Genomic DNA, 17,306 nt, shown 5'->3' on the forward strand with positions numbered 1-17,306 from the left:
AAACTCTGAATCAGACCTGATCTGGAAGCCATGACTTTCTGACTTTACTCTGAATCAAAAAATCCTGTCCTGCCATCACTTTGAAGGGGTTGACATGTGCTGCTCCTTTTTTCGACTGTGGCCATGGTGTCCTCTCTGTCTGTTGGGATTAACCACACTTTAAAACAGGTCTTTTACCTCAAGGGTTGATTGCAAATCGGTCCAACAAAGAGATTTTGTTTTGGACCCATGAAGACCCTAGAAACAATTTACCTTTATTTCCTTGATGTAGCCTGTGATTATAGTCACATTCAAAAGCCCTAGTGGGACAGTTGAGTCAGTCTTCTGCATCCTGCTTAAGAGGTAAATGGAAACATGCTGGGACAGATGAGACAGCATTGTTACACTGTGGCATACTTGTAATGACAAGCAGAGAATACGTAACCATTTCACCTCATTCCCCTTTTGTTCTAGTTTAATGTGCCAGCTACAGGCATTTAAATAGGCACAGGACTCAGACTCGTCTCCCATTCACTGCAGTGTGTAGGTACCACCGTGCTGCTCTGTGTCTGTTCACTACCTCTTTTAGCCCAATAGAAAGTGGACAAACACCATTGAGGGATACAAGAAAGTGGGGAAACAGCGGTGGTAGTCTTTCATGTCGTGGACAGGAATCTAGGACAGTACGACAGGGAGTCAAAGACTTTCACCTGACCCTCTTAACCACTTACTGACATGTTTACTCAGTGACATCAAACAAGGGAATGAAGGACACACTGTGTTTTTGCCCAGACAGGTTTTCAGACGGCAGAGTAGAGTAATCCTCCCAAGCTTTCTTTTTCTCTTTCATTATAATAACTTATCCTCAGAGGTTTAGGAATTAGCAACACTAGAGAGTGTACAGTCTCTTTGTAGACTTATAAGTGGGTTTTAAATGTTTTTTGATTCAATAAGTAATATAAATAATCATGTAGAATAAGACCCTTCTTCTTCATATGTATCACACACAGAAATGTTTCGTCTGTCAATCAGCTGGAAAAACCTTTGTTGTAGTCTCATTTATCTCCACAGTTTTCTCTCCAACATTGCCGTGCCTCCTTTTTGACTACTGTATCTACAGATGACAGATGTCACATCATGTTTAACCGTTAAACATTCAGTCAACCAAACAGCTTCTCTAACAATGCTAATGTGAATAGTCACCGCAATTCCAGTTGTGGGAACCGTGGTTAAGGAATGAGTCTTGTCACACACACACCCTGAGGGTTCGACTTCCTTAGGGGGGTCAATGAGTTTCGAGTGACAGCTGTTCCTTTTGTGATATTATTATTGCTACAATGCCTTGGCTCCATTTTATATTGTCACTCTTGTCAGCCATCAAATAATCATTAATGACAAGAAGCAACAAGAGTTATTCACTTGTATGCACATGTGTCGCATCGGACGGTGGATCTTACTATTAAGTTCACACAAGGCTGTGTGTCATTTGAATTCCTTCAGTATTAGCGTCAAAGCAATACCTGATTGCAGATACCAAAAGGATACTTTTGTCAATAATTTTCATAAATGTAAGCGTGTTTTTCTACAAAACCCAGTTTTCATTTAACAAAGTTCTCAAATGTTAATATTGTCTGATCACTAGCTGCCGGACAGGAACTTTATTATTGTTTCATTGAAATCAGGGCCTTGCTGATCACAGAATGACTAAAAAAGAAGTTGAGCAGACTTTTGATGCCACCTTTCACTACTCGATAGTTTCAGACACTCCATGCTACAGACTTGGTGGCAGAAGAAAAGTATTGCCATTCACTACCCAGCCCTATTCATACTATCTTACATTGTGTATTGATCTTACTGTGACATATTTTAAAATATTCAAAACTATATTTTGTATTTATTTTAATATAGTAGCACACATGCTTATTATGTGATCGTCTTTACAGAAAAAGAGAAATTTATTCCTCCATAGCTGGCTTACTGCTACATAAAATAGTTTTGTTTTGAAATGATTGTACATGTTTCTTTTCTTGCAGGCTGATTTGGTTTCTCTGCTTGGAAGGCATCAGAGAATTCTTTCTTCGTCTTCTTTAGGCCATCTGCACAATGATTGTATTTTATTGCTGCTTTATTATCGCTTCCTTTATAATTATTCCAGCAACTGGCTTGAGATCTGTCTGAGAAATGAGAACTCAGATTTGCCACAGCATAAGAGTGCAGTAAAGCTGTTCTCAAATGATATTAAAGTGTGAAAATTACTCAAACGTGGCTCTGCCAGCAGGAAATAGCTTGTGGAAAAGTCACAATAAGATAGCATAGAGAGTATAAGTGATGCTGAAAGCATAATGTTCCAGTGTGATTATTCATGATTAGTACCAATAACCACAGGGTTTTAGTATATCCTGTATCTGACAGGATCTATCCCATCTCCAATGTGAAGTCAACCATCTTCACTGTAGCAGCTCCAAGGCGTTGTTGAATTTCTTTCTCTCTCTCTACCTCCCTTCCCTCTTTCTTTCCATTTTTCTTCTTTTTCCCACCTCACCTTTCCAAAGACAAACTCAGACACGAGCACAGACATCCACTCAACCCAGACATTCCTCTCTGTCAGTCACTTTTGTGTCTGTCTGGAAATGGAGCAGCTGAACATCCACATCAACCTACCCTACTGACTCGCCAGTCATTCCTATGGTTGTCTGTGTTTTAGCTTAGTAGTTAGTAACCGACTGACAACTCAGTACAAGGCTTTGTGGTCTGCATCGCGGGCCATTTTCAGATCAGGTCATTTCAAATGCATTTCATGTGAAGAGCAGCCCACACTAACCACCAAACATGCACATGTTTTGGTATTTGAGCAAACTAAGGCACCCGGGAAAACATAGGCCACCATCAGGGAAGCATACGAGGTCCACAGACAGGACCAGAGGCGAGATTTAATTCTGAACCTCCTTGCTGCGATGTGACAGTGAGCCACAATGCTGCCAAAAAACAAGTGATTAGTTATAAAATTTGTCCCAATTAAAGTAGCTCTAAGCCACTTGGATCCAAAATGAAATGGTAAATAAAAAAACGCTTTATGTAACACTTTGCCTCATTTGCTATGTGAGCAAACATTAAATGTGTGACAGCCTGCATTTCTGATTTCAAGTTTATTAGCGCCACTATAAGACAGCACATCCGGCCAATTTGATGAGTAGCCAAGATATAGCTGTGGAAAATCTGTTTCTTTTTTCCTTCAAAGATGGGGTCTTTAAAATCGCATCATGCTCGAGCAGATACGTGGAAGATTAACGTTTCATGCCTCTCATGCACATGAGGTCATTCAAAGCAGATGATGCATTTGAAAGCACATTACAACAGTACAAATTGGGTATCAAACATGAGTTAATGTGCGACTTGTTTGCGTGACTCAGGGCCAGACTATTGAAGGTAGCCACTTTTGATGCTTTTGTCCCACTCTCCCATTCTTTTACAGTTTCCTTTCAATGTTCATCTATTATGTGGGCCAAAAGCACAAATGTATCCTTTGCATTTTCTGATTGAATGCAACAATACACACTGTGCTTTTGCTTAGCCATTGCTTAGCTGCGCAGTAGCCCTCTGATCATCACAATAAGCTTACTTTGCCATATCCGGCCTAGCACACAGCGTGGGCCTTCAGAAAATAGAAAACTAATGGCTGTGCACTGTTAGCACAATGGACTCTCGTATTTAGTCCCAGTCTTTGTAAAACACTTTGTAGCCACAGCAGGTAGAAAGAGAAGGCCCGCCTGTCCTCTTCCCTCTGTACAAACAGGAAGAGAGAGGCGACGTGAATGAAAGAGAAAGGGACGGTGAAACTGAGATGAGGAAACACAAAAGAGGCTCGGGGTCTAGTAAATGACAGCCCGGTCACAATGCATTCCCCTCTGGTGCTACTCTTTCATACCTGGTGTTTGTACGTAACCACACTTGACATGCTGCATTTTCTTCTCCTTGGTTCTTTCTGGCTCCCACACCCGGCACCTCAGCTTAGATGTTTTGTCCTTGTGTGTCCCTTATTATGTTGTTAGTTAATGGGCCCCACTTTCTTTCTCCCACTCTCTACTCAGGACGAGCGCGAGGCAAGAGAGACGGTGAAGAGAGAACAGGACGAGGCTTACCGTCTGTCTTTAGAGGCTGACCGTAAAAAGGTATTTTTAAAATAAGCCAAAATGTCTACTTGGGTAGTGTGGTACACTAGTCAGTACGTGTGATTTTTGGCTTTAACCGTAAAAGCATCAGCACCCCTTGTACTATGATTTTCCATCACAGTTTCTTTTTATATGACTTCAGCTAACTTGCGTTGCTCATAAAACAGTAAGTTTCACGACAGTAGCAGATTTAATGCTATTGAGTGCACAATAATGAAAAACAGTGACCCTAGGGCAGAAGCAATTACTCAATTAGATGATTAGTCAATTGACTTCATCTTGATAATTGATTAATTAATGTTCTTTTCAAATGTGAAGAGTTGCTGCTTCTCTCAGATTTTGTGTCATGTCATTATAGACTTGAGTGTCTAAAAGCTACATGTAAATATGGTAACAGTCCTCAGCGTTACACCTCGCGTGGCATTTTGATTTTGATTCGGCTGTTACTTTTCTTTCCTTTTCAGAGAGAAGCCCAAGAGAGAGAAGAGGCCGAGCAGGTTCGCCTGGAACAGATGAGAAGGGAGCAGGAGGAGGAGAAGGAGGTGAGAATAAACAGCCGTACACACACGCCATACTCACATTATGCAAATGACCTAAATTAATATTCCAACTTCATCAGTGTGAAGCCGAACAGCGATATGTTTTGCCAGCGCGCAGTGATTGTGCCATTGTGCTGACGTTTTTTATCCGTCTTGCTCTCACTTCACAATAATGAGTCAATTAGATTGTGGTTTTGGTGAAGCCTGCCAGTCAGTGAAGCCTGTGTTGTGTGGGTGAACAGGCATGCGGCCATTTCAGAAGAGTGAAATATCCTAATTACAGCGAGGCCCATCCCTGCGAATGTCACCTTACATACACACAGTTATTGTTCTATTGAGCCCCTTTACGTCGGCATAGCGCACAGCCTCATATTGAAACGCAGGTGAACAAAAGACTGAGGCAATTCATGTGCACAAGCTTGTGCACAAACACACACGCAACCTAAGCAAACACACACATTCACTTGAAAACAATTATTGTATGTGAAGAGGGGCCAAACACACAGACACACACACAGACTGTCACGCATGCAGGAAAAACAATAATTGTCTGTGAGGATGGCACCAATGTTGTAATACAGTCTATAGTAATACAGTGTAGTCCCCGCTGATTGTTGTTTACTCAGCAGCAGAGAGCCTGAGGGCACTGGGCAGTATTGGGTGACCCGGCTCGCTCAGGTGATTTGTCACTTAAGTTAATAAACAGACTATAACAAAAGAGTCCAGGGCCTGGCCTTCTTAATTATATCACTGTAGTCCACTAACCAAACTCTGTGTGCACGCTTGTGTGTTTTAAACAACAATAGCCACTATGGCCTTGTGTCTCCTACTTATATCAGTTTTCTCTGGCCAAGCTCAGTGGTTTCCATGGCGTCTGGTGAGGTACTGGTGTCGCAGTGAAGATATTCATAAATATGAGAGCCAACAGCAGCTGCTGCAGCCGGACAATGGCAACTTAAGTTTCTAAAACTGTGAAACACGACCTAAAGTGGATCTCAAATGGGAAATGGGTTCCTGTTTGTTTTATTGTGACAAGATGCTACACTTTCCTCAGATACACTGACAAACAGGTGGAAAGAAAATTGGGAATTGACACTGAAGAATTTTCTTAATTTCATCAGTTATTCTGCTTAGTGATTCTGTAATTGAGTGATTCCTTTTGTTTTTTAATTTTTGATAATTTTTTTGGATGTTAAAAAAATACAAACATGTTTTATGGAAAAACCCATACACTAGTTTTACATAAGAAGAAAAAACGATAATGTTAATTCTCTGTAATTCACTCGCTTCTTGTAGTAGCTTGAATCAGACATTACATTTTCTACGTTTCATATTTGATTTTTTTTAAGTGTCTTCATTTATGTTATTTTATTCAAGTAGACAAGTTAACGTTGGATTTTTGCACAGATGCTGCTCTTCACCCGAACGCTACGTGCTGGCAACTGCTTCTTTTACCTTCCCTGACTGGCTGTGTTACTTCTCATATACTTCAATAAAGATCAGTAGATTTCAGACTGCCAGGGTAAGGGAAGGGTTTCGTAGCAAAGTCAACTGCTTCCTTACCTCGATCCTCTCCCTCCTGTACGTCTTCTTAGACACATGATTCTGCGAGTTGCTACAGTATGTTTTGTTACTGTTTTTTTAATATTTGTGTTTATATGGTTTGAAATACTGTAATGCTGCAGTCTTGCCCAGTGCTCCTTTGAAAACAAGATTTTGTGATCTCAGTGGGACTTACCTGGTGAAATAAAGGCTTAATAATAATAAATAAAGAAATATTGGGACAGCCCACTTTGTACTTTAGGGGGGGCAGTTGTCTGGTACGCAATTTTTTTTTGTCGATTTTGTGGTTTTGCTATCCCATAAACAAGTATTTTCACATCATAAAACTGCAGAGTTGTTGCACTCTTCGACAGCTGTAAGCTGTTTTTACCTTTGAACCCATCATAATCTTTTTTGTTGTTGTTTTCAGTTGAGTCTTATGAGGTACCACTGTGTATGACAGAAACTGCAGACACAACGAAAACAGCAGTTGCCACCAGAGAGCCAACAATGCTAGTGGGAATGCATTCTCTGTGATTTTGTGCCTTTGTGCAAAGATGAGTTGGTGAATTGGAGTGGTGGGGGGTTGCAGTGTGTATGTGTTTCATGTGCATGTGTAGGCTGACATTACTATTTACCTCTCAGAGGGCTTAGCATACAGTTGTGTGGCACCTGTCGTCTGTTTGCTTTCTGCGGTTAGCCGAGCGGAGCTGGAGAGGCAGATAAATGGACGGATAGATGCTTCAGATTATTTGTGTGGAGCAGCCTGAGCCCAAGGCCGGACCAGACGTGTGTCCTGTGGTTTCTTTAGGGACGCTGCCTCTCACTTGTGTGGATGTTTATGCTTGTGTCTGTGGTTGACTGTCTGTATGTCCACCACCACACACACACGCGCCTTTCTGTTATTTGTGTGTGTGGAAGTTAGTCCCCAGGGGCCCCTTTAACTCAGTCAGCATCAGCTCTTTTACCTGAGGGAGCTGATGGTGGAGCGGCACGCGTGCTACCCTGCCCACCCAACACCAGAAGCTGCTAATGAGCTACTGTTGTACACTCTTATGAAATATAATTGCATTATGGTGTGTAAATAAAGCCGGGGCGTGTTGTCACAGCATATGCTCCCCGGCTGGCCAAACAGGAACAACAAGCCAGGGGAGGAGGAGGTGAGGGGGCAGCTCGAGGGAGCAGCTGAAGCGCGGTTTTTGGAGCGCAGGAGACCTGATTAGCTTTGCTGTGGAACATAACGATTATGTCGATGGTTGTCTTTGTGCTGACGGTCTTACCAAATTTGGTGTCTGTAAAATAAGCCATTTCACCCACTGAAATGCTACTTAGAAACCTTCTGAGCTACATCATGCTTTAGGGAACGGGGTGAGACACAGGGCAACTAATTTAATAACATTCTCAGGACAAGAAAACCTTTTAATTAATGTCAGGCAGTAGTTCTGCAATCAACTGCTTGGCTTGTCTTTCATACTTGTTGGGATAGTGTGCCATCACCCTTGTTGACTGCCAGTGGTACTGTTGAATCTCTGGTTTAATTTTACTAAACAGATTTTTAAAAATTCCCCACTGATGTTGTCATTTTAGATAATTACAGAATCATTCGAATAACTTTTGTATTTAGGCTACCTGACACTCACTGTACAGTCAACAAACTGTAAGATGAATGAAATATAAAGAGACTTTGTAGTGCCAATAGGCTTGCAGCACCAGTAATGACAGCTGCATCCCACAAGCACCTGTATGCAAACTTCTCTGCCTTCATGCAATACTGTGAGTCACTAAGATCTAGAAAACTTGTTTATGCTGTCCATTAGTCCTTCATTCCTTAAATTTTCCTTCATTCATTTCCATTTATTTGTACGCCTGGAATAGAGTATGTGGTAACACTTTATGTTAAGGTACAGTATTTTACTATTAACTAGTTGCTTATTAGCTTGCCTATTACTTGCATGTTGGCTCTTTATTAGTTATTATACAGCACTTAATGTCTGATTCTGTATGGCTTTATTCTTCAACTGCTTGGCCAAAATTCTTCCCTCAAGAACCTCCTAATTGCTGCTTATTGATAGTAAATAAGGAAGTTGTTGTACATGATTTGCAATCTGAATACCTAACCCTAACCCCCAGAATGAGGCACAAATAAGTGCTCAATAATGACTAATAAAGAGCCAATATGTTTATTTTAGCATAAAGTGTTAGCGAGTATGCATCAATTTGTGAGGCGAGAAAAACCTGTGCAGAAAGATCCCAGAACAGTTTATGATTCTTTCTTACTTCTGTCCTCTGCAAACAAAGAAAACCAGACAGTCAGATAATATAAATCTGGACATGTCTCAATTGATTATGAGGTGTCTCCATAGTTATCAATGAGCTGTACTGACCGAAGTACTGGATGTTCTCCACCTCTTTTTGCAGGCAATCCGCCTGTCATTGGAGCAGGCCCTACCGCCAGAGCCTGACGAGGATTCAGGAGAGCAAATCAGCAAACTGCGAATCCGCACGCCGAGTGGCGAATTTCTGGAAAGGCGTTTCCTGGGCAGCTGTAAGCTCCAGGTCCTCTTCAACTTTGTGGCCTCCAAGGGATACCCCTTTGAAGAGTTCAAGCTCCTCACCACCTTCCCTCGTAGAAATGTGAGTGTCATATCTTACTGTCTTTACAGGGAAAGCAAGCACATGTTCAGAAAATAATGAACCCTCCCTGCTTATATATGTCCAGTGAAAGCGCTTCAAAGACCAACACATCTGAGCTGTTAAATTCACACGCGGAGAGGGAAAGACTTCTGAATTGTCCAATCTCATTTTGTGCTGTCTCTTCATAACAGTTCTCTGCCCACACAAACAAGTGCTGAATTCATCTTTACTGCAGAAGAGTAGCAGCAGGTTATGAAGGGTTCTCGGCCACAGCTCACATCTCTGCTGGAGAGATCCACAGCTGTAATTAGCTTTTCCGTTTGGGCCTGGGCTGAACCTCAGGCGGTGGCTGTGAGCGCAGAGCAGCAAGGACGATAGTTAGAGACAGTCTGTTGTGGACGATTAATGATTAAATTTTTTCTTGCTTTTCATCATTCTTGTTTTCATCGTCTGCGCTGCAGCAGCTCTGGTGTATCACTGCCTTTGTTTACTCATACCTGTGATAGGGCAAGTTAAGCCAACTGTTTATCCATCCACCTGCGTGCATATATTATTCAGTGAATATTAATTAGTATCAGTCTGTCATGAATACAGTACACTATGAGTGTGTTAGGATACTGTTGTCAGCACTAACAGTGGTATTCTCTATGGCTCTTCTGCTGACGCCCGGCAGCACTCAGTCAGCTACAACCCGTCATTAGAGGGCTCGGTCGCCGCGCTCTGCGGTAGCGAGCTAATGAGCACTGTTTTAACTACCAGTTTAATTAGCCATGCTGCTGGAAACAAAAATGGGATTTCCATTAATCAAGAGCGGGGTGCATGTGGAGGGGTGGGTGGGTGGGTGGTGGTTGTATAGAGGTGTGTATGCGTGTGCGCATGTGTGTGTGTGTAGGCTTGCCCAGGCAGTGTGCCATGGTAGTCTGTAGAGACCGCTGGGGCACAAACACCTCAAACTAACACACACATTAACACGTAGCTCACACTCTTCATTTCGTCACAATCACACACTTCAACACATGCACAAATATTTTCAAGCAAACACATGCCCCGCTCACAACTTTGTCACTTAAAGGATTCACAGTTGTCTCTTTATAATCAAGAGTAAACATGTGTTTGAGACAGAGATAAAGATGTGTCTGCATCGCAGATGAAATTCAGGCAAAAACAGGATGGGAGGATTAGAGGGGTAGAGAAGCGAGAAGAGGATGGTGACTGCAGAACTAGTGGAAAAGAGAACAGAGAAGACAAAAGCCTAAACAAAGAAAAGATTTAATCAGAGAAACAGTCTGAAAGAGAGAAGGATAGAGAAGACAAGTGGAGAAGATATTAAAAAGAAGAAGATGGGAGATAATTCCAGAAAACAGAAAGGCGAGAGATTTGGGGAAAGAGAGGAGGGAAGCGGCTCAGTGGTAGTGCCAGTATGAGGCTGTGAACACAGGCCCCTGTCTAATCCCGCAGCTCTGTGTTGTAATTAAATGAGAGGGAGCATAGAAAGCCTCCATCCCGTCCAGACGCTCTCACTGTTGCTCTGCCAGGATCAGAGGATAGAGGATAGACCACTATTGCATTTGTAATACTGCACAACTGTTGAAACCTTCTTTCCCTTTTCTAGTTTTCAGCAGCTTTGTGCAGTGTCACTCTTTCTTTTGCTATTTCCCTCCTCGTCAGCCTCCTTTATTTCATTTCCATTCATTCGGCTGGAACACAAGTCAGCGGCTCTACTCAATCCAACCTGAGAAAATAAAGCGTCGAACGTTTTTGGCTAAAACCGCGACATTATTGACCAGGAAGGGGCGCCGTAGTGCGAATCAGTACGTTTATTCCCATTTGCAAATCAGCCTTTGTCAGTTTCAGATAAAACATCAGAGTCAGATCAGATGCCTTTTGATTCAAGATTTTCCACCTTCCTGGAGCTTTTCGGATAAGTGTCTATTAGTCTCCAATTTTTGGACTGAGTCTCTTCCTCAACATTTGGTATCAGTGGCTTATCTCTTCAGCACTACAGCAGGCCTTACACTGGCATCATTTGTACTAGGCTTAGCCGTGCTCAGGGAACTAACCCTTTCTCCGTTTCTATGACTGTCAGCGAGTTTGAGGAAGGAGGGGGAGACTTTTAGTGTTTCAGTTTTCAGCTTTTCATTCAAGAATTCCCTCCTCTCTCTTTGATACTTGTTGAGCACAGACCACAGTTGAAAGGCCTGAGGTCTTCTTCGTCAAGCTCTCAGTGAACACGTTTAGACTGCCGGTATAACAATCGGCTGCCGGCCCTTCCTGTCCAGCTGCTCGCAGACACCCAAACACTGTCAAACCAGCGTATTACTTTTCTCACTGTGATACTGTACTCTATTTCACCCTCTCCTAATCCTTCTTCCAGCTCCGTCGGTGAATTGGGCCGAATAATTCTTAGACAAAACCGGAGATGCCGAAAAAATAAACAATGGGACAGGAGAAGCTGCGCGTTGTGCTGAAATAGGTTTTACATCTGTTATACTGGTGTGTTTTGTTTTTCTTGTGCTGCTATCGGAACAGTTCACAGGAAGAACTGCGGCGGTTTATTTTAAAAGAAGTTTCACTCAAAGTTGCTTCCTCGGGGCTGCTCTCATAAACTCCACATAACTCCAGCCCACAGCTTCACAGAGCTGAGCGGCACTGCGCTTCATCTCTGAGCAAATCTGAGGCCGTGTTCGCAGTCACAGTTAGTGTTACTGAACTTGTTTTTGAGCTTCACTCTGTGCAGAGGGTTGTTTTCGCCTTCGTCTGCTGAAGGGGAAGGTTCGTCTTCAGTCTCAGTCCAACACGTAAAGGGACGAGCTTGTTTTGCGGCATCACAGCACGATTCAGGATGCAACTCGCACAAACGTGATGTGGGAGCTGGAGACTTGCACTACACATACTGTTAAACTCTTCTTTTTATCACAGCATGAACAATATTTGCAAATTACAGATTCTAGATTCTTCAAGGAGAGTAAACGAGTATATTTTAAGAATTTTTAACCAGGTAATTGAAGGTTTTTGTCACAGATTATCATTCAAAGCAGGGTATTTTTTACACGTCTTACATCATGTCTGCAGGGAGTGTTAAAAGCGCTGAGTTTTACTCTAGGGATCTCAGCCCCCTCCTCACCTTCAGCCCTCTCCTTCTCCTCTTCCTCCCAGCTTTCCCTCCCTCAGTCTCCCTTTTCCCTCCTCTTTCCCTCTCCTCCTGCCTCTCTTCCTCCCTGCTCACACAGTCCCGGGCTCTTGCAGTGATACTTTTGTTTTGCTCTCCAGCCTTTGTATCCTTCTCCATGTGCCTTCTCACTTCTTCCCCCCAAACCAAATTCTTTTCTGCCTTTAAGAAAAAAGTACCCTTTTAAATGTAGTTTTTAAGCATAAACTAGCCTGTCTTTATTTTCTCTCACTTTGCTCGCTCTCTCCTTTTCTCCCCTTCCCCTTTTTTTTTTCTGTTTTCCCCCTCAGTCCTACCCCCCGTCCAGTCTGTGCGGCGCTTTTCTCCCTTTGAAGTGCCGTATTCTGGTCTGTTCTTTTCTGTTCACGCCCCAGCGCTACGTGCTGTCAACGCTCCTGGCAGCAGATAATGATCTCCCACTGCTTTTGTAATTGGCCAAATAAACACTTGACAACACTAGTTTAAAACAGACAAGTTATTTGGTTTTAATTAACATAGTAGGGCCTGTAATGGCTTCATTAAAAATGCGTTATTTCAGCTGCACGTTTGATTATGTTGGAAGCGGACATCTTGAGGGCCTGTGTTTATTTTCCCTCTCTTTTCTTTCACGGCAGAGCGGTGCTTAGTGTCGCCTCCTCTGTTATCAGTGTGTTTTATTCATTTGAATCAAGTGATTTACATTCTGGTATTTATTTTAAACTTCACATTAAGTGCTAATTAGGTGGTTTTAACCGTTGAAATCTGCTGTTTGATAATGCCAAATACACGGGGTTGATATTAGCTGATTATTTTATGTCATACAATTTTTTTCCACAGCGAAATAAAGACAAAATATCAAAGATTGCCGAGAAGCACCATCTGTCTTTTTAATTGGTTCCAGTTTTAAAATTAGGCGTTTAAATGCTGAGCTTCCAGATCTTTAGATTTTGCTTCAGGCAGACAGAGTTCAACTCAGTTTTTATTCTGTTAATTTGTGTGCTTTTAATTAACAGCCAGAAAACCCCGTTTTCCCCTACAAATGGTATTAAGTCGGGCAAAAATCTTTTGAAACTAATTTCATCTTTTAGAATAATCAGACAGTTCCCTGATTCGGCTGATTGATTTGATCTATATTGGTCCATGAAAATTATATTGACTCAAGGTTAAAAACAAACTGCGAAGCAGAGAGCTAGGTTTTGTCTGTCTTATCTATGTATGTATGTATGTATGTATGTATGCATGGCTGTGTAGGCACAGAAGGAGAGAATATGGCTTAGGCAGAGCAGAGGAAAAACAACAGCTTTGTTTGTTGACAGATGCCTCCATGCTTATGGTCTGTTAATTGGATAACAATGTAAACAATCACCGATGGCGCCCGTCTCCTGTGTCAGTGTGGCATCTTGTTTCCCTACTTTCTTTTTCAGAGTCAGATGCTGCTCTCCCCCCGTCGTCTCTCCCTGGTGCACTACGAGCACCGACTCTCATCCTGCTCTCATCCTACCAGCGCACACATCCACACACACGCTTATATCTAGTCTGCAGACACACGTCTACACACACACACCTGCTCCACCTCAAAGCCTCATTTACTCCTACCTGACGCTGTGGTGTCATAACAGCCTGTCGGGTTCATTAGCATGGCAGCCATTTGCGACGCGCTGCTCCTGAGGTGGGAAAAGGAGCGCAGCAGCCCTGTTGGTCCTTTCCCCCACCGTAGGGATGAAATATGTTTGCAGCAAACACACACACACGCTCATAAAGACACGCAGCGTTTTACCTCCCTTCATGGCATCTCACTCCCCGCTGTGCTATGAGGCAGCTGACTAGGTGAGGGCCAGGAGGACGATGTGGCAGCCCCTCCCTGCCCGCACTGTGCTCCCCGGGACCCCGCTGACAAGTCAAGAGTCTAAATGACACGTTGAAATGAGGACAAGGAGATGAAAGACATGGAGTCAAAGACCGCCGATGTGCACATGGTGTGACATTTCCAAACTCCCACGGGAGATGGATAGGTTGTCCGATGCTGATATGTCATCCTCGCCTTCCCCTAATTCATTGCCGTCTTTTTATTTTCTCACCCTTCTCTCAGAGTCCTTGAACAGCCTCTAGTTTTACAGAGTTTTTAGTTAACAAAATGCATCGATTGTTTTAATTATTTTGAGTGTTTACTCATATCAATGCATTCCCTCTCAACAGTTTTTTCAGGAGCTAACGTAGGCTCAGTGTTTATTACCATGCAGTGCTGAGATTGTTCAAAGTAAAGACGAGAGTAGGATTTCTTTAATTATTCTTTAGAAGTTGGAAAATAAAAAGTTAGATTTCCTCTTTTTGTTCCAGAGATATTTTCATTTATTAGGATTTGCACTTTTTGAAATACTCTATTGTTCTGACACCACAGAAGGTGAAGTTGTGGTTCAGTTCATGGTCAGAGTTCACATTTCATTCACTATACAACAGCCTGTCTCGGCCCCGTCGCTCTGCTTGTTGTGAGGCCGACCTTTACCAGCGCTAGCTCGCCCTCCGACCTTCTACAGCAGGTACAGGGAGCTGGTTAATTATCCCACTGCGAGGTTAGAATAGGAGCCCTAATCAGAGGGGCTGACGCAGCAGTCATCAGATAAGCCCTGGACACATCTCGGTGTCACACCACCTCGCCCCTCCAGCCCAGGTGTTAGATTGGCCCGATGTAACACAACCCCTCCGGTGATTAGCTCACATAAGCTAAGAGGCTCGCAGAGGTGGCGGGTGTCAGAGAGCGAGTCAGATTGTCCTGTTTTAAAAAACATAGGTCAGACCCCCTCCACCTCGGCTAACTCGATCAGCTCCGTTGTGGGTGGCACTGCATTATTCCTCAGCTTTTAGACAATGGCAGTTGTGCGCAGATAAATGTTTCTCTCTTCTACGCCGTCAACTACGTTCCTGTTCGACCTTTATCACTGAAATTAGTCAGTATTAGCCATCAAAAACACACAAAGCTCTCCTGTCAATCCCAGCTACACACACACACACACACACACACACACACACACACCAAAGAGCTTTTACAAATCACTCTCTCTCCTGTCCTGTATCCTTCATCAGTTTGTTCTGGATTGGAGCCTTTTTAAGAAAACAAACCTGATGGTCCTCTTAGGGAAACAAACCTCTAGCTGCTCGGATTACTGCCTAGATTTTTTCTAAAACATGATGTTAGAATAATACACACCTTCCACACTCTCCTACAAACACACACACACACACACATTCGATGAACTACACTAAAGCTACACTGTTCTCCAGTCTGGTTCGCAGGGCATGTGCGGTGAGACAATCACCAAGAGATTTCAATAGTGCAGAATGACTGAGGCCTTGTCCACACTAATATGGATGAATCTGAAAACGCCAAGGAACAGGTTTAGATATTATGGTTAAACTGGAGATTTTAAAACATCATTTCTGGTGTAGCGTAACCCCTTGTCATTAAAGTTTTGTCTAGCAGTTTTGTTGCCAATGCCGGTGTTTTCTGTCCACTTTGCTGAGCACTTCGGTTAAGCTCTCTTACGGTTTTGGAAAACAGCAGCCCAGTGTGGGTGGAAGGCCAAAACAGGAGTGCTGAAACAGTTTGTCAAATGATGGATTAGTCAATTGGCAGAAAATTGTGCGCCAACAAATTTGACGATTGTTTTTTCTTTCCCCAAACATTTGCTGGTTCCAGATTTGCTGGTCCTGTCTCCTGTGATGTGAGGATTTGCTGCTTTTCTCCATTGTAACTGGTTATCTTTGGGCTGTGGGCTGTTGGTTGAAGCAACACTTTATTCACTGAGTGATTAATCATTTAATAAAAACACGGCAGAATAATCAGTAGTCATTAGTTGCAGCCCTAGCATGAAACCAGTTCAGTTGTCTAATATATTCCCTCTGTTTCCCCCCACCTTTTCTTCTCAGATCACCCAGTTGGATCCAGGGTCAACTCTGCTGGAGGCCAAGCTCTTTCCGCAGGAGACGCTCTTCCTGGAGGCTAAAGAATAGAAACTGGCCCTCTGATAGCCGAGAGGACCGACTGACTGATGAACTGGCTGGACACACACTAGTCACCGAGCATGGGCCCCCACCAGCTGGGCCTACAGTACACACACACCGACACACACACCGACACACACAAACCATCCTCTCAGACGTACATGAACACACTGGCATGCACATCCAGTGACACACAAGTGCAAGTAAGCTTCTCTGCCCTCGGCCTGGTCGTGGCACATGAATGCCAAGTGTACACGTGTTGCACAGAGGAGCAAAGACAGTATCACAAGCACACAGCCAAACATTCACCTCCCCCGAATCTCTCTCTCTCTCTCTCTCTCTCTCTCTCTCTCTCTCTCTCTCTCTCTCTCTCTCTCTCTCTCTCTCTCTCTCTCTCTCTCTCTCTCTCTCTCTCTCTCTCTCTCTCTCTTCACACACTTCACATCTTCACCTTCCCAACTGCTGTGTCATGGTTTTCTCTCACAACACAACACAGTACGAAAACAGCATTGAGAGACTGAGTGGACAAATCTTTGTCACAGGAAAATAAAAATAAACAAAACAAACAAAAAAAATGGACTCGCTCCCCTCGTTCCCACATTCAACACACCGAGGCTGCTTTTTTAGGACATGGTTTTTGTGTTTGAAATCAAAAAAATGCTAAAAAATGAAATGAAATAAACAGCAAGAAGAGATGGTGCCCGGCAGAAGTCTGGGCTGTCTCATCTCCACCTGTATTTACCCCCCTGAACCTTCCCAGACTCCACTCTCCACCCCATCCCTGCCCCTCCCACCCCCTGCACCCCTCCGTCCGCCATCTGCCGCGGGGATGAGACGTGAAGGGACGCTTGCAGCATCTGCAGTGCCCCCTCAGTCTGCGCACCCCCTGGTTTCAACATCCACTGCTCCACAAGCCAACAGATTGCTCAATTTTCAGTTCTTTCTTCTTTTTTTTTCCTCTTGATCCTTTTTAAGTTTGATGCTGTATTAGTTTTAGTTTGATATACATTATATAAAATATATGAATATGAACATCAATTCGTCTCACCCGGAAATCTGTTGAAACACACCATGACTCACACACACAGGTCTGATATGATATGAATCTTTATTTTAGAAAGAGGGAAGATCTGATTTTACAACCCTGGTTCCAAAAAAAAGTTGGGATGTTGCTTAAAACATAAATAAAACAGAATACAATAGCAATTTAGCTCATCAGCCTCATTGAATTCTGTAAATATCTGCTTATTTTGAATTTGATGCAGCAACAAACAAGTTTGGACAGGAGCAGCAAAA

At 43.1% G+C, this 17,306-nt stretch overlaps 1 protein-coding gene across 1 annotated transcript in view; it reads left to right on the plus strand.

Moving 5' to 3' along the window:
• Positions 1-17,031, plus strand: part of faf1 (Fas (TNFRSF6) associated factor 1) — a 59,519-nt gene extending 42,488 nt beyond the window's left edge. The window contains exons 16-19 of the mRNA XM_041935444.1: positions 4,068-4,148; positions 4,613-4,690; positions 8,648-8,863; positions 15,936-17,031. Of these exons, the coding sequence (XP_041791378.1) occupies positions 4,068-4,148; positions 4,613-4,690; positions 8,648-8,863; positions 15,936-16,019 (459 nt within the window). The 3' untranslated portion in view covers positions 16,020-17,031. The remainder of the gene's footprint in view (positions 1-4,067; positions 4,149-4,612; positions 4,691-8,647; positions 8,864-15,935) is intronic.
• Positions 17,032-17,306: the final 275 nt, after the last annotated feature.

The sequence above is a fragment of the Chelmon rostratus genome, chromosome 4, assembly GCF_017976325.1.
Source record: "Chelmon rostratus isolate fCheRos1 chromosome 4, fCheRos1.pri, whole genome shotgun sequence".
NCBI lineage: Eukaryota > Metazoa > Chordata > Actinopteri > Chaetodontiformes > Chaetodontidae > Chelmon > Chelmon rostratus.